This window comes from Podarcis vaucheri (genome assembly GCF_965113315.1).
Source record: "Podarcis vaucheri genome assembly, chromosome: 17".
In the NCBI taxonomy this organism is placed as follows: Eukaryota; Metazoa; Chordata; class Lepidosauria; order Squamata; family Lacertidae; genus Podarcis; species Podarcis vaucheri.
Genome location: NC_138755.1, coordinates 30950707 through 30973881, shown reverse-complemented (window position 1 = coordinate 30973881; position 23175 = coordinate 30950707). Strand labels below are relative to the sequence as shown.

At 44.6% G+C, this 23175-nt stretch overlaps 1 protein-coding gene across 2 annotated transcripts; it reads right to left on the bottom strand.

Moving 5' to 3' along the window:
* Positions 1-681: 681 nt before the first annotated feature.
* LPL (lipoprotein lipase) lies at positions 682-22658 on the bottom strand. 2 transcript variants are annotated; one of them, XM_082205935.1, is made up of 11 exons: positions 22438-22658; positions 22375-22401; positions 15184-15359; positions 12621-12800; positions 11506-11617; positions 10315-10548; positions 8917-9159; positions 7432-7552; positions 6040-6222; positions 4461-4565; positions 682-2889 (listed from the first exon to the last, which is right to left on the bottom strand). In XM_082205935.1, coding segments are annotated over exons 1-11 (1443 nt in total). In that variant the 5' UTR covers positions 22499-22658; the 3' UTR covers positions 682-2888. The 2 variants fall into 2 exon arrangements, with proteins under 2 accessions (XP_082062061.1, XP_082062060.1); XM_082205934.1 differs by having other exon boundaries at positions 22375-22658.
* Between the last annotated feature and the right edge of the window lie 517 nt (positions 22659-23175).

Here is a 23175-nt window from a genome sequence, read left to right as displayed (position 1 = left end):
AGGGCCTTCTTGGTAGTGGTGCCCGGCCTGTGAAACACCCTCCCATCAAATGTCAAGGAAATAAACAACTATCTGACTTTTAGAAGACATTTGAAGGCAGTCCTGTTTAGGGAAGTTTTTAATGTTTGATGTTTTATTGTATTTTTAATATTTTGTTGGAAGCCGCCCAGAGTAGCTGGGGAAACCCAGCCTGAAGGACAGGGTTAAATAATAAATAGTGATGATGATGATGATGATATTCTTTGAGGGATGCCACAACAGTTAGTTAATGTGAAACTGTTAACAGCATGTAAGAGATGTCCTTAGTGCCAAATGGTTTAAGGAAACACACGAACGTTCTACATAATTGAGTTAGCTTCTGGTAGGGATCCTAGGACAATTTGCACCTTATGATCAATTGATTTGAAATACCTCGAAGCAAAAAAGGACTGATTTCCTCCCATGGACTGTTCTAATGTATCACACCAAGTTTTCATCTTCTCAGTATTTTGCTGGGATTTTAGTTATATGAATGGACTGCCCGTCCTATTTAGAGGGCATGTTTATGGAGACAGGGTGTTGCTTGCAGACGGGATGAAAGTGTTAATTTCACACATATATTCCAGTGCATTGCTAAATTTCTTTCTGTAAGTATGATCTGTTCTAGTTCCCCACCTGTTCCAAAGAAAGTCATGCCAGTGATTTCATTCTAAATTAACTTTTAATAGGCTTTCATATTTCGGCGTAGTACAAAATGGAGATGCATCTTGGGGAGGGGGAAAGGTTTTTCATTGCAGCATTTTTCATATAACTGATTGATAATTTCTCATTTAGAAAAATTGGCACTTTTTTTATTATGCATATAGCCGTGATAACTTCAGCAATATATACAAACTAACCTTTTGGCACATATACATACAGGTATTTTACAGATAATAAATAAGAACATTTAAAGCCTAGTTTTATTTTCTCACATATAAAATACTTCACCATTTGGTGATCAAATGCTGTTGATATTTATATTTGATTTTGCCTTGAAATGTGCAATTCATAATACATTTATAGATACTGAACCCTCACTTTTCAGGAATTTGAAAATGGAAGTATGAACTTTCGTCAAGAAGAAACACTGCCTCATCTTTATAGATCTCCTTCAGAACTTAGTTATCAAACTCAAAATTATCATGCCTACACCATAGTTCATCAGGGCATAGAAATCATTTTTGAGCCAGCAAACTATTATAAATTCTTTTTTAAAAAGCATGTTCTTGAAGGATGCAGTTTGTTGTGTTAGACTGGGGTACGTGCGTACTGGACCACAGTTTTGCCGCCACACACAGGATTTTGGTAACAATTTATTTGTGACATGTTTTTGCTCAAACAATGAATATTAAATGTCAGATAGCCCCTCGGAACAAGAGATAGAAGGTCAGTGCATATATATTTCCAGGTATGCTTTTTCCGGTATCCTCATAAAACAACAGCTTTTTGTTTTAACTGAGTTATCAGCTACAAAACTGAAATGATTACTAAAGTATTTTGAGCATTCTAGTAAATACTTCTTAGGGCCCCTTTGTTTTATAGCTTGTCCATGACTTTCTGATTCAAAGGGTGTAACGCTTGTGCATAATATGAAAGTGTGCATATTCTAAAAGTGTGCAATACTGCTTTTTGTTAAAACCTAGATGATTTCAGACAAACACTGTTATTCAAGCTTCTGCTGTTCATATTGCTGAGCAACAAAAGAGGTTCCATCCCCAAATTTAAGAATACCAGCAACAAAGAGGTGTTTGTCCTTTATCCTAGTCCTAGGAACAATGACTGCAGCTGTAACAATTGCTCAAGACTAGGAGTTGTCAAATTGAAATTGATAACGGAAATAGTGTTCCTGCAATCTTTTAACACACCGTTACTCCTATTTACTAATTGCTTGGTACAGTGCCAGAGAGTGCATATGTTTTTATACAGATGCACTGCATTCTTGTTTAAAAAATGAAGATAGGACATTTTAAAAAATGCTAGCTTCTTCTCTGGAAAATTTATTATCCTATTTAAAAAGTAAGTGTTCAATAAGTAATACCTAAGTGTACATAAGTGCTGACCAACTGCAGAGACTTCACCCTGCAGTCTTTCAGTCATGTTCAGGGTTGGAAGAGAAATGTATGTAACAGGAATATGTTAAGTGAGAACTCTATCTATTGCCCTCCCCCTTCAAGTGAAATTATTGCCTTTCAGTCAAAGGATGCAACACTGAATGAATGACCTGAATGGAAATTGTCCAGCAAAATGTCCAAGTGATCATTAAAAAAACCTATAAAAATACAAACTCATCAATTGAAATATCTAGCCTTTCAATAAATAGTTTTGGTTTTTTTTACACACAGTACATTATAAAAAAGTGAGAAGCTGTAACAAGGTGGTGTGACAATTATGGTAGTTTGCTCTCAATGCAATGCGAGAGGCTTCTTTTAAAAAAGAACAATTGGCTAGTGTGCGCTCTTTTGCATACTGAGATGTAACAAAAATGCTCTGACCCAGAGAAGGGCATCCCCATATTTTACAGTAGGCTTCTGCACGCATATCATTTGCTGGATCGGGAATACAGTGAGGATTTGAATTCTCGTTGAAAATGTTGTCTATTGCATTGCATTCATTTCAGTTGGGTGTGCGTTCAACTGGGCAACCCCAACCGCATTCTGGTGCAACCAGTCTAGAGCCTGGGTTGGGCGAGAGTCTCTTAGAGCAACGAAGAAAGTAGACAGCATTGCAGAAGACCGATAAATATTTCATTGGGTTCAGCCCCCGAACAGCCAACATATTGGCTCTTTCCCTGAATGGAACTTCTTCACCCACTTGCTATCCTTCGAGGAACTCAAGCGCCGATATTTATTTTGTGACTTGACCTGGTCTCTAAAAAAGAAAACAATGGGGTGGCAAAGAAAGAGGAACATGAGATCCATGGGCACAGCGGGAATTGAACTTGGGGGTGGAGGTGGGAACTGCTGACAGAAGGCAGAAGAGGGGGCAGTTAAAATAGCTTGTCGGCATGAGCCCACCAGGGTTCAGTATTGTGGGATGTGAAACACAAGAGCAGTCAAGTACAGCATCCCTAGAGTGGACATAAAAGGGGATGTCTGGACCAGCCAGTGGGAACTTCCTGTTTCTCCTAGGCTGGGACAGACTTCCTCTGCATGTGACTAGAGTTAGGTGTGACCTCACCTGCAAAGGTAACCAAAAAGCAGGACTGGTCAGCCATCTCTTTCTCTCTGTGACCACATTCGTCTTGGCTTCCAGCCAAGAGAGGACAAAGGAGCTGTCTCCTTATGGGATAGTTTCCAGGTGTATATTACTTTTGTAACTTAGGTCTGTCTTCTGGGATCCATTTGTGAACAGAATGTGTGAGTAAACTCTTTTTATACTTTTATAGAAGACTGTCATGTCTATCTTCTTGTGAGAGACTAAATGGGGAATTAACAAGGAAACGTATTTTAGAGGCTTTAGCGAGCCTGAGCAAACGCATCCGCTGTGCAAGTTTAAAAAGGGGAATGTTACTCAGCTAAATTGTAGAACTTGTTAACACGAGTTAACCAAACAATATATCCTCTCCTGCATCCCTGAACATTCCCACAAGTATTTGGTGGTTTGTGCTTTTTTTTTCTCTCCCTCAGGATATGTTTGAATTATATCTCATGCCTGCACACAATCAGAGAGAAGCGTTATGTTTGGCTTTCCCTACAATGCCCTAGCAGGTTACGTACAGAACAAGGAGAACCCTGCAGTATGTGCGGTCAGTGGACTAGGGGGTCTAGGCTAACCCCTTAAATGTTCATCTGGCACCTCCTTCCCAAAGCCCAGGAAGCTTCTGCCTGGCTTAGGGAGAGGGGCACGCTGCTCCAATGGGTCCAAGAGCCCTCCTTCCACCTTCCCAAAGCCAGGTAGCTTTGGGAAAGAGGAAGCAGAGCTCTAGCATCCTGTCAGAGGCCTGGCACCTCCTTCCCAAACCCCAGAAAGATTCTGCCCAGCTTAGGGAGGGAGGCACGATGCTCACACATACACACACCGACCTAATCACTCTCAAGGTGGCACCTCTGTCCCTAACTGGCCCCGTCACTCTAGCAAGAGTGCATCACCTGATTTTGCTTATAATGAAACTTGGCTCTTAATCACCATTTAGGAAGAGCAGGCCTGGGTTGGATTCTACAGTGACCTGTGGGGTGGGGTGGAGCTGCTGCACTCAAGATACTAACCTTGCTAACTAGCAATGCCTCTGCTGCAGCTTGCCTGAATCAGACTTAGATGGGGCAGGGCAGTGATGACGTAAGGGCTGTGAGGGCACACCGGCAGAAGTGCTGGATCATGTCCGCCACTGTTCCTGTGCAGTTCCAAACCCGCCACTGCCCTGCCCCACCCATTGTGAGAAAGGTGGTGGCAACCCATCACTCATGACCGAGTTCTCAGTGATACAGCTGCAAAGTTCTTACCATGAATTGTGATCAACGGAGTTTTTTCCAAGGCATCTCACGAATTCCACAGCTCCGCCTCCTTTTTTGAGGTAAGAGAATCCATCGCGAGAGCAGAACACCAACCTGCAGAGTACACAGAATATTACCATAGCTCTTTCCCGAAACAGCTATTAATACACCATCCTAAATGCAACGTCTTATCTCTTGTTATTTAATCTGTTTCTTACACTGGAAAAGTCTTCTGAATAGTGGCATTTTATAATTGCGGGGAGGAGACAGGTTAACATGTTACTTTATTTCTTCTATGATGAAATTATACATATGGCACTTTCAATTATTCCAGAGAAGCAAGTTATGCTTACAAACCACAAAGATTTTGTGACATTAAAAATACCATCCTGGACCATATTTTGTAAAACATTTAATACTGCAAGCTTCCACTGTATAGTGCAGAGTAGTATTACAATTATATACTCCCACTGATGTCAGATCTTTAGCAGAAGACTAAATTAGAAAAACACTGGGGGGGGGGGAATGTTGCTTGCTGATTATCCTATTGACACTGTCAGCAAACCTATATGGTAAAACTTTTACTGGACCATATCACAGCATTTCCTCCTTGCTTGCTGCACAATGTATTGATGATTCCTTGCACTCTAGAGGACAGGAAGCCCACCTCTATGCTCTCTCTGGGAGTTTGACTGTATGGAACTACCTTATATCAAGACAGTCCATTGGCTAATAGAGCTCAATATTGTCTACTCTGATTGGGAGACACTCTAAAACAGGGGTCAGCAAACTTTCAGTGGGGGGCCGGTCCACTGCCCCTCAGGCCTTGGGGGGGGGGCTATATTTTGAGGAAAGAAATGAACGAATTCCTATGCCCCACAAATAAACCAGAGATGCATTTTAAATAAAAGCACACATTCTCCTCATGTAAAAACACCCGGCAGGCCCCGCAAATAACCCAGAGGTGCATTTTAAATAAAAGCACACATTCTACTCGTGTAAAAACATGCTGATTCCCGCATCATCCGTGGGCCGGATTTAGAAGGCAATTGGGCCAGATCCAGCCCCCGGGGCCTTCGTTTGCCAACCCATGGTCTAAAGTGTCCAGAGAGCGCCAAGTATTCCGCTCACTGAATGGGCTGTTCCTCTCCATCCTCCAGCATCCCCAAAGCAGCTTATCACAAGAGTCAGAGGACCCTCAAACAATGTGGGATATGGTGTGGAAGGCTGCTGGTGGTGAGGGGAGTCTCCCTTGCATGAGAAGAACTGCCTTTCGCTCACATGGTGCACCTCATGATGCCAAGGTCTCTCTCAACTCTGCTAGTAGAGATGTTTTAACTCAAGTCTGGTGGACCCGTGGAACTCCGATATTGCTGGATTATAAATCCCATGTTCCCTGACCATGGGCCATGATGGAGGACCACAGGTTCACCAGCCCTGCCTGAACTCATCTGGGTTTCCCATCCACAGAAAATTTCAGCATACCACTTTCACAGAGAATGGATAGATGGCAACTAGTCCTAGATGAAAGCAAAATGCGCTGCAAGGTAAATGACACACACACACACGGCACAATCCATTCTCTTACTTTTTCTGGGTTTCTCCAGCCTTGACTCTGACTTTTTGGATGCCAAACTCAGGGGTACCCCACCAATCGGCCCAGTCGAGAAATGAGCCTTTCTCCCACTGGATTTTGACAATGAGCAAGTCCCCAATGTCAACCTCTGTGTAGATCAGGAACGAATGAGTTTTGTTTGTGGAGATCTCGGGCCTGTTAAAAAAGAAAATCTATTCTTAGGCAATACTTCCCTGAAACCTTGTAAGAATTCAGTTATCTGAGAATGCAGTTGTTTCTTAAATGAGGAAACATGGAAAAGACTAAGGTGCTGGCTCATAGGACATAGCACACATCGTATCAAACATGTATAGGAGCAAAGATGTTCCACTAAATAATCAATTCTACCCACTATGTCAATCCTTACTGTAGCATCCACACAGGCACACGAGAGTGAGTGAGAGAGGGGCAGTGGCTTGCAAGAGACCAAGCTGAGACGACTCAAAACAAGAGCATGAAGTAGAGAGACAGAACCCATTGTTCAATACCATTACAGTGTTACCTCGGGTTAAGAACTTAATTCGTTCCAGAGGTCTGTTCTTAACCTGAAACTGTTCTTAACCTGAAACACCACTTTAGCTAATGGGGCCTCCCGCTGCTGCTGGAGCACGATTTCTGTTCTCATCCTGAAGCAAAGTTCTTAACCCGAGGTACTATTTCTGGGTTAGTGGAGTCTGTAACCTGAAGCGTCTGTAACCTGAACTGTCTGTAACCCAAGGTACCACTGTATTAGACTACGTCTGCCCACAGAATCTCACATGGGAGAAGGAAGTTCAGATTTAATTTTAAATCTCTGGTGGACTTAGGTGCCCTAACTGCCTTGTGACTGTAATCTTTGTACACAAAGATATGATTAGAGGAACTCGGCAATAAAAATTTAGTTATCTATGTGATTAAGTCACGAGACATAAGGGCATAAAAATACAGTGCCTACTGAACTCTTCATTTTATTTTATTTTAAAGTGAATGGGTGGAGATCTGCATACACAAAGAACAACACATATGACTTCTACTCATAGCTTTCTCATTTACACAACACAATTCCTTAACAATTTGAAGCTTTTGCCATACCTGGTCAGTTGAGTCCCATAATACAGAAAGAGGCAAAGTGATTTTACTCTCTGCTCTGCATAGCTGCTTAGCTCCTTAACTATTTCTCAAACTGGATGACTGCCTTTGTATGCGGAAGTGTTTTGAGGTGTGTTTTGGACTCAGTCAGACTACAAGATGCAGACTGAGAAGCAAGCCTCTGCATGACTGATTGATTATAGAGTCTTTGTATAACTCTGTGTGTCTGTCTGTATGTCCATACATTTAACATTTTTCTACTACCCAAAATAAATGCAGTTGTTTGTCAATGCTCACAGTGAAATTGCAATATTCTCACTTTCATCCTTCGTGCCATAGAAAGAGAGACGGAATTGCTGGTCTTTCTTGGTTGTATTCACCTTTGCGAAAAAATGGATCTTGACTTGATAATGATAGACTAAGCAACAAAAAGAGAGACCAAAAACAACAGATGAAAAACCTAAATTCAATTCTTTTTAATTATCTTGAGTTAGAAGCCACTACTTTTATTCAAGCATATCAATACTTCTGCATCCAAGTCACAAAGTCAGTTTTGTAAGATTTATTCACCATCAGTTAACAAAAGATTATAAAATCCATTGATAATCACCTTCTGTATCATGTGATGGAAAGGTGGGGTATAAATTTAACAAATAAATCAATTTATACCCAATCATAGAACTTTATCTGATTATCTCATATCTGCAAACAATGCTTTTTTTTGCATTGTGACTGGATTCTGGACAATAATGGAATTAATTAACAATGTCAATCAATCAATCAATTTATTGTTCATAGCCAAAGGCCTTTACAATGTACAGCTGAGGGCAAGGCAAAGCTTTCCTCTGAAATTGCATGACATACCCTATAAAGGTCTGCAGCATAAAAAGTTTACAGCATGAAATTTTAAAATTAGAGAGCATTAGCATGTCTGGAACAGAGCTTCTTAGCTGCCAGAGCAAATTTGGGTACCAGGTGTGTCATCTGTAGATCTTTATCAGAGTTCGACTGCCACTTCCTAGGGGGATTGGCCCTATACTGTATACAGTGGGGGCAAATTAGCAGGTAGCACATGATATCCTCAACCTGATTGCATCCATCAATGCATTTGCATTCCATATTGGGAATTCCCAGGTATCTCCCCCTCTAAGTATGCTGAGGGCATCTGTTGGAACCTTAGTTCAACAAATGCCCCACTCAGTCATGGGAAAGTCAGTGTCTCAAGGTCTTGAATGGTTGATCTTAATTTGGGGGTACCAGGAAGAGTAACGAGCAGCTATAATGGATGCTCTATCTTGATTGGCATTCTGGTCAAAGATCCAATTTCTAAGGTCATGTGAACTCAGGGCCATTTGGAGATTTTAAGCCCTAAACTTATTGTGACACTTTTGCACCCAGCCACTTGTTTTTAGTTGCTCTAACCAGAGGAGCTTAGTAGGAATATGGCCCTCAGAGGCATTTAGTCTGTGCCAGTATCTGAGGTAGGCTAGATTGATTCCAGCTGTTATCGAGGGGAGACCCAACTCAGTTCAGAGGTGGGCGACCAGCGAAATTAACAATGTCAGATCCAGACAAAACAGCTGGTACGGCCGCAGCCTGCTTCTCTCCTTACTCGGGGAAAGAGAGGCATGATTCAGGTGGAAGGTTCCTGCACAAGCTCCTTTGAATAAGTAGTGCCTATGCAAGAGAACTACCAGGCTTTTCCATCATTCTCTTTAAACTATATATATTCATGCACAAAAAACCCCCAGAGATTAGAATAGAGAAAGTCACCACTTTTACCTTTGTAAGGCATTTGACTTCGAGTCTTCAGGTACATCTTGGTGCCCCTCTTGCTTCTTACTCTGTTGGCTTTGTAGCCCAAGTTGTTGCAGCGGTTCTTTCTGCAGCTCAAGCAGAGCCCTTTGTCAAACGCTTCTTTTGAGTTGCAGCGATAGGCCATGATTGGTTTCTCCTCGTACAAGAGGGAATCGATGAAGAGGTGAATGGAGCGTTCATGGGAGCATTTCAGCAGCTGATCTGCGTCTTTAGGGAAAAGGAAGCCATTACGTTACGGATGCACAGCTTACAGATGCGTGACCTTTGTTAAACAACATATACAATATATGCAGGCGCAGTAAATGGCCTCCAGTTTTGACTTTTTGGAGGCCAAAATCAGTAAGTTTCAATGATGCAGATTTCCCCCCTAGAAAAAGAAGAAATGTGATTTTTCTGCTCATTCCAATGCAAGGATTTTCACTATAGATAAGAAGAAATAACCAATGTAATAGGGACCAGCATGAAGATCAATTCTCACATATATATGATATAGGTTAAATACTATTACCTTGAAGGCTATAGTTGATTAAAGGTAAAGGGACCCCTGACCATTAGGTCCAGTCGTGACAGACTCTGGGGTTGCGGCACTCATCTCGCTTTATTGGCCGAGTGAGCCGGTGTACAACTTCCGGGTCATGTGGCCAGCATGACTAAGCCGCTTCTGGTGAACCAGAGCAGCGCATGGAAACGCTGTTTACCTTCCTGCTGGAGCGGTACCTATTTTTCTACTTGCACTTTGATGTGCTTTCGAACTGCGAGGTGGGCAGGGCAGGGACCGAGCAACGGGAGCTCACCCCGTCACGGGGATTCGAACCGCCGACCTTCTGATCAGCAAGTCCTAGGCTCTGTGGTTTAACCCACAGTGCCACCTGCGTCCCATAGTTGATTAAGCTATCATAAATTAAAAATGAGTGTTTCTGACACATTTAAGAATGATGTATTCTATGACACTGTTGATTGTATTTTACTAGTAAAATATTGTGGGTCAAGTCCCCAATTTGCAGTGGATATGCTGGACCTAGCCATCCAACATTAAAATAAGCAGCTCTCTAATGCATAACACCTCTGGAGAATATTGAGTGTTTTATTAACCATTCATCCACTGCATCTCTTGAATTCCCCAGTTGAGAATTGATAATGTGATTGGGAAACTAAAAAAAAAAAAAATGTAGCTAAACTTGGAATAAGCGTGAATTCAAACAAGAAAAAGTATAAAATTAATGGATGTTTCTGCGAAGGATCTGAAAAAAGGGAAGCAAGTTTTCAGAAGAATTTAATGTTCAGTAGCACATATGAACACAATTAACCACTAGCTTTCGGTCATATTTATGCCTTTATTAAGAATCAGACTTGAAAACTCACCCTGAAGTCCTCCTTCTGCAATCAGGAGCAGGGCTTGCGCGACGTTGCAACCAGGTTGGAAGATACCTCCATTAGGGTAGATATCAACATGCCCAACAGGTTTCTGTATTCCAATGCTGCGATCTGGGGAACCCCTTGTGAAAGTGTGCAAGACATCTACAAAGACAGCGTCATCTGGGGAAAGGCGTACGGATGAATCAGCATATTCAAAGTTAGGGCCAGCAGGATCTAAACCTTAGGAGGGAAGAAAACTGTTAGAAATCCCTGTAAGTAGTGATGCTTTTGTACGACACATTGTCTAAAACAGAGCTTCCCAAACTTTTCATGTTGGTGATACCCTTTTTTAAAGACATATGGTGCATCACAGTAATTCAGTTTTACTAGCAAACCAGAAGTTAAACTAACCCCTTTGCAGCTGCAGGAGGAGTGCAGGGAGCATTCACATGACACACCTACACACTGCAGCCAACACACTAACGTGTCACAACACACAATTTGGAAAACTCTGGTCTAAAAGAATGAATATTAGTAGTAGAGTTCCATAGGCCGGATTCACCTAACCTTGCATTCTAGCAGAAGCCAGTGCAAGGTCTCCCATTAGCACAACGGGCCTTTGCCCCCTCTCTTTCCGCAAATGAGGGTTGGAAGAACCCTAGTGGGAGGACAGGGGAGATTTGTTTTGTCAGGAAAGTAGAAATACTTGTACCAATGGATTGGTGTAACATTGAATTCCTCCCCATTTCTCATTCAGTTCAATGGCAAAATTCCCACAGATATAAATAGCTCTCAACTGCACCTGCGCCTGCCCTGTGGAACGCCCTCCCATCAGATGTCAAGGAAATAACTATCTGACTTTTAGAAGACATCTGAAGGCAGCCCTGTTAGGAAAGTTTTTAATTTCTGATGTTTTATTCTGTTTTTAATCCTTCGGGAGCCGCCCAGAATGACTGGGGAAACCTAGCCGGATGGGCAGGGTATAAATAATAAATGATGATGGTGATGGTGATGCTAGAAACAGAATCCTATAACTATTAGCACTACATCCCATTTCAGAAAGGTTGTAAAGCCTTTATGTAACATTTTAATGACCCTTGCCTGGTTTTGTTCTGAGGATAATTCATTTTGTAACGCGGAAGGAACCACGGCATTCAACTTTCCTTTTTTAACTCAATGGCATCAATATTAGCTTACCAGTAATTCTGTTAATCTTATTAGTGGTCAGACTCCCAGCAATGCCAGCAACATGGGCACCAAGGCTGTATCCCAGCAAATGGACTTTGTTCAGTGAGTAACTGAATTGCTCCTATGAAAAAAAATCATATTAAAAAGATTAAGCTCTAAATCTATAGTTTTTATCTTGCTTGACACTGAACAGCCGATGAACTGATTTGCAACAGGGGCCAGCCTAGCACTTGGGCTGCTCCCAGACTACACGCACACACACACACACACACACACACACACACACACACACACACGTCATGCCCAGCGCTGCTTTGCACCTTCATTGAGTGCTTTTGCCTGCCTGGATTGGCTCCTTGAACTCTGACCATGCCTCTTTCCTGCTTGGATGGAGGCTGCAGAACAGTGTGTGTGTGTGTGTGTGTGGGTGGGTGGATACCAACCTACAGTACAAAGTTCACATTGACTGCTACTATGCCCACTTTTGCTTCCAGTGCTTCCCAGCACAGGAATGAGGCTCCCAGAAGGTTATCTATACAAGAATGTGGCCTTCACCCCGATTTAGTCCAAAAATACTACAGCAGGAAGCCTACCACAAACCCACTCAACTTGCGCTAGAGCAGGGTACAACTCCCATCATCCCTAGCTAGCAAGACCAGTGGTCAGGGATGATGGGAGTTGTAGTCCAAAAACAGCTGGAGACCCAAGGTTGGGGGAGCATGGCTACTATTCATATATCCAGGAGACTAAGGACAAAGAAAAGAAAAAAAGGACAAAGAGGTGTGATCCTTGCCAAAGTGTACCGCTTCAAGCTGCAGCTCGGATTCTCAGATGTTCTTCCATATTAAAAAATCCCCGGACAGAAATCCAATAGGATGGAAAGAAGGTTCTCTAGTCTGGCCTTCTGCCCAGTCTATATGCAGAACGTTCCCTCCATTGGGAGACTATTTAAACATGTAATTGCCCCACCTGCAGCCCCATGTGGCACACTTCAACAAGAGATGCACCGCTAGATTTCACTGACTGCATAGCTATGCTTTAATATATAGCGTTTATAGTACATATTCTACACCTTTAACCTTCCTCGAATGTATTATGCACTAAAAATGAATGCAACTGCTTACCTCCAGCCAGTCAACAAACTTGGCAACATCTTCTCCCACCTCCTTTGTGTAGGCAGCAGAATCTGGATAATGTAAGCTGGATCGAGACAGCCAATCAACGACAATAACATTTGAATGGGGTTCCCTTTGATACAGAGCCTTTACCAGCTTGGGGACCCAGCTCTCGTACATGCCAATCACCTGCAAGACAGGAATAGAAACCACATTATTCTGTCTCAAGCTGTCACAGGGACCCCCCAACCAAGGAAGCAGTGTATGAACACACAAGATTAACACAATTTTCAAAGGTTTCCAGTGTGGGAACCTAAGAGGAAAGCCTGTTTGATTAGGGAATTATATCACAGCAGCATCTAAAGTATATTTTAGGGGGATGGGAATCACTGAGGACAGATTTCAGCAGTATTAGTATAGTAAGTAAGTAAAGCTTTACTGTACGAGCCAAATGCCATGACAAAACCATAGAAAAGAAATATATATAATATATATATATCTGTAAAGGTAAAGGGACCCCTGACCATTAGGTCCAGTCGTGACCAACTCTGGGGTTGCGGCGCTCATCTCGCTTTATTGTCCAAGGGAGCCGGAGTACAGTTTCCGGGTCATGTGGCCAGCATGACTAAGCCACTTCTGGCGAACCAGAGCAGCGCACGGAAATGCCGTTTACCTTCCCGCTGGAGTGGTACCTATTGATTTACTTGCACTTTGACGTGCTTTCGAATTGCTAGGTTGGCAGGAGCACGGACTGAGCACAGGAGCTCACCCTGTCGTGGGGATTCGAACCGCCAACCTTCTGATAGGCAAGCCCTAGGCTCTGTGGTTTAACCCACAGCGCCACCTACGTCCCATATATAGCTGTGTGTATATATATAAACAGCCACTGCCTGAACCATCAAAATCATAGAATGCAGATGCACACCTAGACTGGGGACTCCACACAGAATACACAAATTTCCAATTTAGACCTATTATTAGTATAGTGAACACATACAAAATTCCCTCTCACAAGATGTGGTGATCAATTGTAGCCTAGATGGCTTTAAATAAGAATATGAAACTCTACTCGTCTAGTCTAGCATCCTGTTCTGACAATTGCCAACCTGTTCTCTCACTGCCTGTGCAAAGCCTGCGAGACCTGGGCACAAGGTCTGCCCACTTGCAATTCCCAGCAACTGTCATTCGGAGGCATGTGGAGGCAATGGAATGGAGGCAGAACATGAAAATCTACCTAAACAGAACTGGACACATTTGCGAAGGATAAGTCTACTATTCACCATGAAAGCTAAATGGAAACTGCATGCACAGAGGCAATATATCCCTTGAATATCAGATGCTGGAGTCAGACAAGAACAATGCCCTGGTCTTAATGCCCTGCTTGTTTAAGGACCAGGGCTAGTACTGGGAACCTTCAGTTCCATATGGGGCCCTGGCAAGTGATTCAGCTAAGAACATCTTCCCAGCAATGAAGTATTCTCAAGCTCTGGGTGGCCCTGTCTTATTGGGCCCTCCTGGATCAGAAAGCCTTCCCTGTTTGGGCTGGGACACTACCTGAATAGTAAGGTCTTTCAACAGTGGTGTGTTTCTTCTGTGCCTGACTTCGCCCCTTAGCCCTGACTCTCTGGCTCTTGAACCACCTCTGACAGCTGCCTACAACTCACCCTTGACAGCTTCTTGGCTTCCAGAAGTATCTGGCTGGCCAACGGTGGAAACAGAATGATGGACTAGACCAGTGTTTCCCAACCTTGGGTCTCCAGCTGTTTTGGGACTACAATTCCCATCATCCCTCACCACTGGTCTTGTTAGCTAGGGATGATAGGAGTTGTAGTCCCAAAAACAGCTGGGGAACTAAGTTTGGGAAACCCTGCACTAGACTGGCCCTTGCTTTCTCATTGAACTCTGCTGCTCTTATTTTGCTAAAGGTTATGATACAGTTATTTTTTAAGCTTAATATTATATTTGCTGCAAATTACTTATAAACACATAATATGTATTTCTAAGAACAAGTCTAAAGACTTTTTAACACTAAATGGAGCTCAGAAGGCTATCCGCCACCCAGAAATGTGACAACTATTTGAAGTCTTCAAACAAAAACATCTTGAAGGTCCCAGGCCACAGAGAGGTTAGGCTGGCCTCAACTAGAGCCAGGGCTTTTTCGGCTGGGGCTCCGATCTGGTGGAACGCTCTGTCACAAGAGACTAGAGCCCTGCGGGACTTGACATTTTTCTGCAGGGCCTGCAAGACAGAGCTGTTCCACCAGGCCTTTGGTCAGGGCACAGCCTGGCTCCCTCCTTTGGCAATCTGCACAGAACTCTAGCCCAATGGTTGACATTAATTTGATTTGAATTAATTTTATAATGAAATTATTTTAGAATGCTGTACTATTTTATTGTTGTTAGCCGCCCTGAGCCTGGCTTCGGCTGGGAAGGGCGGGATATAAATAAAATTTATTCTTATTATTAAGTAGTATAGCATATGAGAATGATACAGAAAATTCGCTAATAGACTCTTCAAACCGCTCTGAATCAGAAAGCAACTGAAGCATCAGGAGAACTGCAACCCCTCTTACCGTCCATCCATGTATAACCACAAAGGTTTTACTGGTATGATTAAAGCTGCACTGTGCTACACTGGTTTCCTGGCCAGGAACTATGAGGCAGGTGTCTTCATCAGGCTTCCCAGGTGTCCTTAAAGAAAATTTGCTCTCAATGCTGCTGAAGTCCCACTTTTTGTCCGTAGTGCTCCCTAACGTGAGAACAAAACATGAAAACATTAAAATGACTTAAAAGAAAAGGAACGCCAGCAAATAATGTGATTGTTCTGCATTGCACACACAGCCTATGTGGCCATAGTTCTCTTGAAGGGTCTTCCTTGAGGATGGTATGGAGGGTGGTGGACCACTGTCCCCTGCCCATCCCTAGAATGCTGGCAAGACCAATGCCCACAACTATCATTGCTTTAGCAGCTGTATTAGCAGCTAAAGAGGCAGATGTGCCACCCTGTTTCTGATCCCTAGCTACAATGGAATTCATCAGCATGTAGATCATTTGCCGCACAAAGAAAATGCATACCATTTCAATTTTAAAATATATCACATTACCAATTAGCCTTGCAAGTTAATTCACAAACATTAGTAATCTGTCTGCATGTGTGTGTACATAGCACAGTTCACAAAACACAGTTTATAAAAGCTTTCCTGGCTTGTGTGCCTGGCTATCTATAAATCCTACCGTCATCAAATATTTTACTTTACTTGAATCAAGACATTTAGACTTCACTAGCAGCTTCCATCTTGCTCTTTAACAAAAGGGGCAGACAACATATTTTGCAGTGAAGATTGCTTAATTTTAACATTAAAGGTAAAGGTACCCCTGCCCGAGCGGGCCAGTCTTGACAGACTCTGGGGTTTGTGCGCCCATCTCACATCTATAGACCGGGGGCCAGCGCTGTCCGGAGACACTTCCGGGTCACGTGGCCAGCGTGACAAAGCTGCATCTGGCGAGCCAGCGCAGCACACGGAACGCCGTTTACCTTCCCGCTGGTAAGCGGTACCTATTTATCTACTTGCACCCGGGGGTGCTTTCGAACTGCTAGGTTGGCAGGCGCTGGGACTGAGCAGCGGGAGCGCACCCCGCCGCAGGGATTCGAACCGCTGACCTTTCGATTGGCAAGCCCTAGGCGCTGAGGCTTTTACCCACAGCGCCACCCGCGTCCCTCCAATTTTAACATTAAGCATGGTCTAATCTCAGTCCTTTGCTCAATAGGCAGCTCTTGGTCTGCTTCTACCTATCAAATATTTATTCACCTTCTCATAACATAGCAAATGTTGGTACTACAGCTGCCTTGTTTATCTAACTGTGTATTCAATTTGTTGTTTCACATAAGAGGTTCACAATGTTCTGGGAACATATTTGTGGAGTGCTGTTCAGAACTAGCAAAGGAAATGACGAAACCACAGCGTCTAATATATGTGTACAAATACAACAGAGACTTGGATTACTCTTAATTAGGCTGAGATTTTACTTTCTGCGACCTTTACAAAAACTATCATGCTATTACATGTATCCTAGGATGTATATACACCAAAAATATTGAACTGACAGGTTTTCCCACTGAAATCACGAATGTTGCGCTGGAATTTATTTATATTATTACTATTATTAATATACCACCCTACATCTGGAGGTCTCAGGGTGATTCAGCCCATCATATCCAAGTAGGCCAATGGTTCCTCTAACAGTTATATGTTTAATACCCTAACCTAAGCTCTAGGTGAAGAAATGCCAGCATTTTCAAAGGGTGTATTCCCATATTTGCAAAATGAGTCCAGCACCATATTCCTTGGGTTGAAATCAGTAGGACTTTTGTCTCACTGGCTTCTGTGCATTGGTGCCAGGAAGGCTAAAAGGTGTGTGTAGTGGAAGGGAAGTAAAGGAAGCAATTAAACTCATTTATTTTTGTGGAAATTATTCTCAGACTTTGGAATCTGTGACTCTTTGGCTCCCCTGCCTCTGAAGGAAAATATTTTAGTATGGCTGGGATCACACATACCGTATTGTGCATTTATTAGAACTAAATAAATTTTAGAATTATTTTTCCCCCATTTGTTTATTTTACATAATGCCTTTCAACCTGCTAGGACTCACTGCCATCTTCAGGGAGCTCCCTTTCAAGAGAAATACATTTTATTCCTTCAGTCCTAGCTGAAGAATTTTGGTTCAGGCAGGCATTCCCAGGTTCATGCTGTTTAATGGTACAGGGTTTCTTTTTTTATGCTGACTGGTGCTAGTTCATATTATCGCTTATGATATTTTATGGCAGCTTTTGCACCTTATTGTTCTTAGTCTCAAGTACTACTCACAGTAGCCTTGCAAAACAAATGCATTGTCTCCTCAACCTATTGCCTGTTCCTAAGTATATCTTTAGGTTTATCACAGATTGCTAAATAAATATTCATTTTACCCACTAAGAAAAGGAAATTCATAGTTGAGTAGGTCTTAAGCTAAGTTAAAACAAACTCTTTGCTGCTCCATTAAGTGATGAATCGACAGACTTCTGGATGGAATAAAAAGAGCCTTCAGCTATACAGAATGCATACAGGAAACCCTGTAATAGACTTCTGGTCATGAAAGGTTCTTGTTCCAAACAGAAACACAAAGAAGAACACCCTGTCTGTATTTTATTTACACCTTTGCATTTCTATACTTAGCTACTCTACAACTCCAGTAAGTTCATATAATTTCATAAACACAAAACTTTTACCAGTTTATACCTAGCAAGACATCTTGGCATGAAAAGCCAAGCTTATTTCATTTGAATTGCTGCCTGCCAGCTAAGTATACATAGCATACACATATACTGCCTTTATGCAGCATATGACTGTTATTAAGATTTCTACAGCACCTTTGAAGAGCTCAAATAAATATGAACTGTCTAGACCAACTAACAGTCTATACACCCTAGAACAGAGCTTTAGAAACTGAGTTGCGACACAGTGTGTCAGCTGCAGTGTGCAGGTGTGTTGCGTGAACGCTCCCCGCGCTCCTCCCGGGGTTGGAGGAAAGGGGTTAGTTTAACCACTGGTTTTCTAGTAAAACTGAATTACAGTACTGTGTTGCGAAATGATGTATGTCTAAAAAGTGTGTCACCCACATGAAAACTTTGGGAAGCTCTGCCCTAGAATCATAGAATTCACCAAGCAAGTAAAGGTTAGTGGGAATGTTTTTCCTACCTCTCAAGTACAATTACGTATAGTAGGAATGCTAGTAACCATCAAAAGCAGGGTTCAAGCACCAAAAGCAGGATGCAACACTAACACTTGCATTAGAATTGTTTTATTGCTGCAATTTGTAATGCCAACCATCTGGAGGCCCAATCAAAACCTCCAATCAGGGATAGAGTTAATGTTTTCCGGTGAAGCCCCACCCTCTCCACCTGACGCTGTTATTAATCCCAGGAGAGAAGCTTCATTAGCCACTAAAAATGAAAAGAAGGCTGCTAGTTTAATATCAGGGAAAGAGTATTCTCTATAAAACACTGCAACCACCATTCATATCAGCTGAACACAGAAGGAAAGCATTTATTGAACTTTGTGCACAAAACTGCTGCAATTGACATGAACAACAATACTCAAAATTTGCAACTACTGTATCAGCATTTACACAAACAGTGTATTCCAGAAACAACTGCTACAGATAAGAACCTGGCAATTCAGCTGTTAACTGACCAATGTTATGTTAAGTTTTGGTCACAAACTTTCTATAATTCTACAATTCACAATAAAATGAAGCTTTGCCAAGTTCCTTTCAAGTAGTTATTATTTTCCCTATTATGGAAATAGGAAAAATATGTATTAAATAAGCTACATTAACTTAACTTCCTGCAGTGTAACTCACTGACTTTATGATCTAACATGCTAGGAAGGACACAAAAAAAGATGCTGTGATCAGTGGCTGGCAAGTGGTATGTTGTAAACAGCTTCGCTGATCAGGAACAAAAGCCCACCGACTGACACCCGATGGTGAACCAGAGGCCAAGCCTAATCTTTGAGAAATGGGTGTTTAACCTGGTTGCAAGTGAGGTATTTTGCAAGGGGGATTAAGAAAATATTTGGGGGTTTTCCTACTTGACTAAAGAGTTCTCCTTGTCATTCTTTTCATTTTCTGCATTTTAGCTATGTATGCTTTCAGAGCACAGCACAGAACGTTTCAAGCTGATGATGTGTGGTCCTGTTCTGCCCAGTTTAGACTGGTGGCCTAAACTTTTGCTGGTGAAGTATGCAGGACTTAACAGTACAGTGGTACCTCGGTTTAAGAATAGTCCAGTTTAAGAACGATTTGGTTTACAATCTCCACAAAACCGGAAAACGTGTCCTGGTTTGAGAACTTTACCTTGGTCTAAGAATGGAATCCGAGTGGTGGAAGTGCACCGGCGACCGGAGGCCTCATTAGGGAAAGCGAGCCTCGGTTTAAGAACAGTTTTGGTTTAAGAACGGACTTCCGGAACTGATTAAGTTCATAAACAGAGGCATGGCCAAATGTCTGCTGCCCGCAATGTCCTCTAGATCTGGTCTATTATGCTGGCCTCCCAGGTGGCAGTGATACAGCACAGGTATGCTTGCACTGTGTTTGAATCCATTGTAGTAACTTCTGGAATGGAACTGCCAACCTTACACATGCAAAATAAATGTGAATGGTCTCCCCACCCCCAATATAAATAAAGAAGCCTGAGCAGGACATGCATGCTAGTGTTATTCACAGAGCAGCATGAGACAGAAACTCTGAAAGAATCCACATGTGCTCAAATTATTGCCTTCTTCACATGCCATGGTAAGTCAGAATTTGGTTTGCCATTACCATGCAAACATGCTATCTCCCAGAGGAGAATTTCCCTCTTTTGTTCCTTCTCAGGCTTATTATGTCAGTATGGCACAGCAACTAAGCCAAGGTTTGGTTTTGTGTGTTGTGTGAACCCAGGATCATGGTTAAAGGATCTCCTTCTTCACTACAACCTGTTAAGCAAGCAAGTGAACTGTAAAATGACCCTTGACTTCAGAATATGTGAAGCTAGGAAAGGCAGAACTTGCTGTTTCTACCCATCACAAATCTGTTAAAAGCACATTAGTCCTGCCCTTTTGCTCATGCAGCCATAAAACTGGAATAATGCAACATATGAAAATTGGAATGTGGTCACAGAGTGACTAATCTGTAATATGTAGACCTGAATACTAAACACTACCTTACCAGATGGTAACTTGTTACCTACAGTTGTGAAAGGTGCTTTTAAAAAGCAACGAATAGGTGCTTTTTCTGCACAAGCAACTTTGGACTTTCAACAACTCTAGCAACTCCGACTAAGGCTTTTAAATAACAACAACAACAACAACGTCTTCAAGGAGCCCAATGGGGTGGTGGTAGTCAGCGAAAGTACTTTACTAGGAGCATATATACCAGAAAACAAGGGCTACATCTTGCAAATATAAAATATGCAGTGTGCACAGTGCGATTAGCTAAGCCCTTTGCTAACACTTTGCCAAGTTTTGTGTGAGTTGTGTGAGGGGCGGAAAGGAGAATTTTAGGCACTCTCCATCTATCTCCCTTGAACTACAGTACAAATCTAGTGTACGGCCAATCTTTCTTCCATCCTTTCAGCTTTCTTCCCGGCTCTCTAAGGATTGCATCTGGAGATTGGGGTGTGTGTGGCTATATTGGCATCCAATGGACACAAGAACATGCGCCTGCATGAGGATTAGAGGACTGACTTCCAACGCACCCTGTGGAGACCAAAACACCCGCGAAACAGCGCTTTCCCCTTCCCTTCCCTCTCTGGTTACTACACAACTTTCCACAGGCACTTCCTCCTCCCCCCTCCCTCCCTCCCTTGAGTGGCGCTTTCATCCTCCAGGGAGCATCCCAGTCAGGCTTCCCCCGGCACGGAAGCTGGAGCCGAGGCGGCAGCCGCTCTCCCTCCGCACGACCCCTCCCCTCCTTCCCTGCCTGCACCGGCTCCCAGCAGCCCTTGAACCAGGGTGACCTTGGCCCACGTTCCAGGCATTCCTGGGCTCGCGAGCGGAGGAGTTACTAGCGGTCACCAGCAGCAGCCGTCAGCCGGCGGGCCCCTTCCCCGCCCAGCACACTCCTCCGGAGCGCGCGGGTGCCGGAGGAGAGCCGCCCTGCCCACTCCTGACGCGGCGGCGGCGGCGCTGACACGAGGAAGGGCGGCGGGCAGCAACAAGGAAGCGCGCAAAAGCAGCCGAGGGGCGGGAAGGTAGCTCGCGCCTCGCAGCGTGCGCGCCCCGAGCCACAGAACCTGCGCCTCCCCGACGCGCACGCCGAGCCCCACAAACCCTTCGCCTCAGCGCGCCTTTCCTTTTCGGCTCAAGTTCCGCAGGGCGTCGAGCTGCGGCACCGTAACCCCGTCAAGCGTCCCCAAACTTCTTTATGTATCTTAACCCGCCGCCGCCACCACTCCCCTTCCTTTCGCCCTTCCAATCTTGGGGTCGTCTTCTCCCCTCTCTCTCCCTTCCGCGGCGCCTCACATTTCCCCGCCAATACGCACAAAACTGCCGCGCAATGGTCCACCCGGCAGGCCCTTCTCTTAAGGGCGCCTCATCACAGAGAAGCCCTAGCGGGCGGGGCAGGTTCACCGCTAAACAGCACACCTGCTTCTTCCGCAGTCGCGGGCAGGCGGGAAAAACTTGAGTCGCCTCATCCCGCGCGCGCTGGACGCGTGGCTGGATTGCTTGCGGAAACGCGGACTGTGCCACAAGCCCTTACAGGGTCCTCCGCGCTTCCGCGCATACCTTTCCCTACCATCCTCAGGTATGAACTTCTCCGAACACCCCCCCTCCCCGCTTGACACATGGCACCGTCCCCTGCACTCAAACTTGGGAGCCAAGTCCCCTGACGTCGGCGCGCATTACTTCCCAGTGAGCTCGCCCTGTCAGCCGCCCTTCCAAGACCCGCCGCAAAAATTGGCGCCCGCTTCTGACTGACCAGCGCCTTATCCTCGCGCTCCAGACGTCCGCTTGTCCTCCTCCTGCCCTCTCTGCCCCTCAGCCGCCTCCGCGGGTTCCCTTCCACTCCGCCCGCTCGACGCGTCTACCTGCTACTACTGCTCGCCCTCCCGCCACCCCAAAGCCAGCGCGGGCGCCGCGCGACGCTCCTTCTCTCCCGCCAACCCCAGCCAGGTTCGCTTCGCAGAGCGCTCGCTGGTCGCGCGGCCGCCTCGCTCTCTGGGCTGCGTGCGGGTCTGCACTTACTTGGGACCGAGGTGGTGCTGGTGGCGGAGGAGGCGGCGTTGCTGCTGCTGCTGCTGCTCGGGGCGGCGGGCTGGGAGGCGAGAGCGACGAGGCACAGGGCTGCCAGCAGCGCGCGCCTGTCCATTGCTCCGGAGACCCGGGTAGAAGCTCCGCGAGCGCAAGGTGGCGAGCGGCGTCCGTGCGGGAAAGTTTCCCCTCAACTTGTGCCGGGCGAAGGCGGGGAGGATTCGGAGGGCGCCCTCGGAATGGCACGAAGGCAAGATACTCGCGCTTGCCCCCCACCCCGCCCAAGCCGGCGCTTTATAGAAATATGCAAATGAAGCTCGGCACCTATTGGTTCGAGGAGGGGAGGAGGGGCCCGACCCCTTGCTTGCGCGAGGAAGGCTTCGCTCAAACCGTTCTGCAAGGCTCGCTTCCTTTTGGCGCAGCTGGATTTGCTCGGAGCCGTGAAGGCAGTGGGCGGAGGAATGCCTTGCAAGCCCCAAACTTAAAGGACGAGGGGCTGCAAAGGCGCGGAAGGAAACCACTGGGGAATTGAATTAAGATGCTCAGGGGTCTCCGCGTCCCCGAAGTCGCCACGTGGATATAGGAAAATCCTTGCTAAACCAGAGCTGATGGAGGAGATTCATGAGCGGGACCAGACGGACTGGTTTGGTTTCCCACCTGGTATCTCCTCCCCAAAGCTACCATACTTTCATCAATACCTGTGCCTGCCAAAGTGGAATCCCACTGTGTTCAGGCCAGGGGAACTGGAGGAGTTTTGCGCAAGGTTGCAGCCTTACTCCCGCAAAGGTGGGGCGG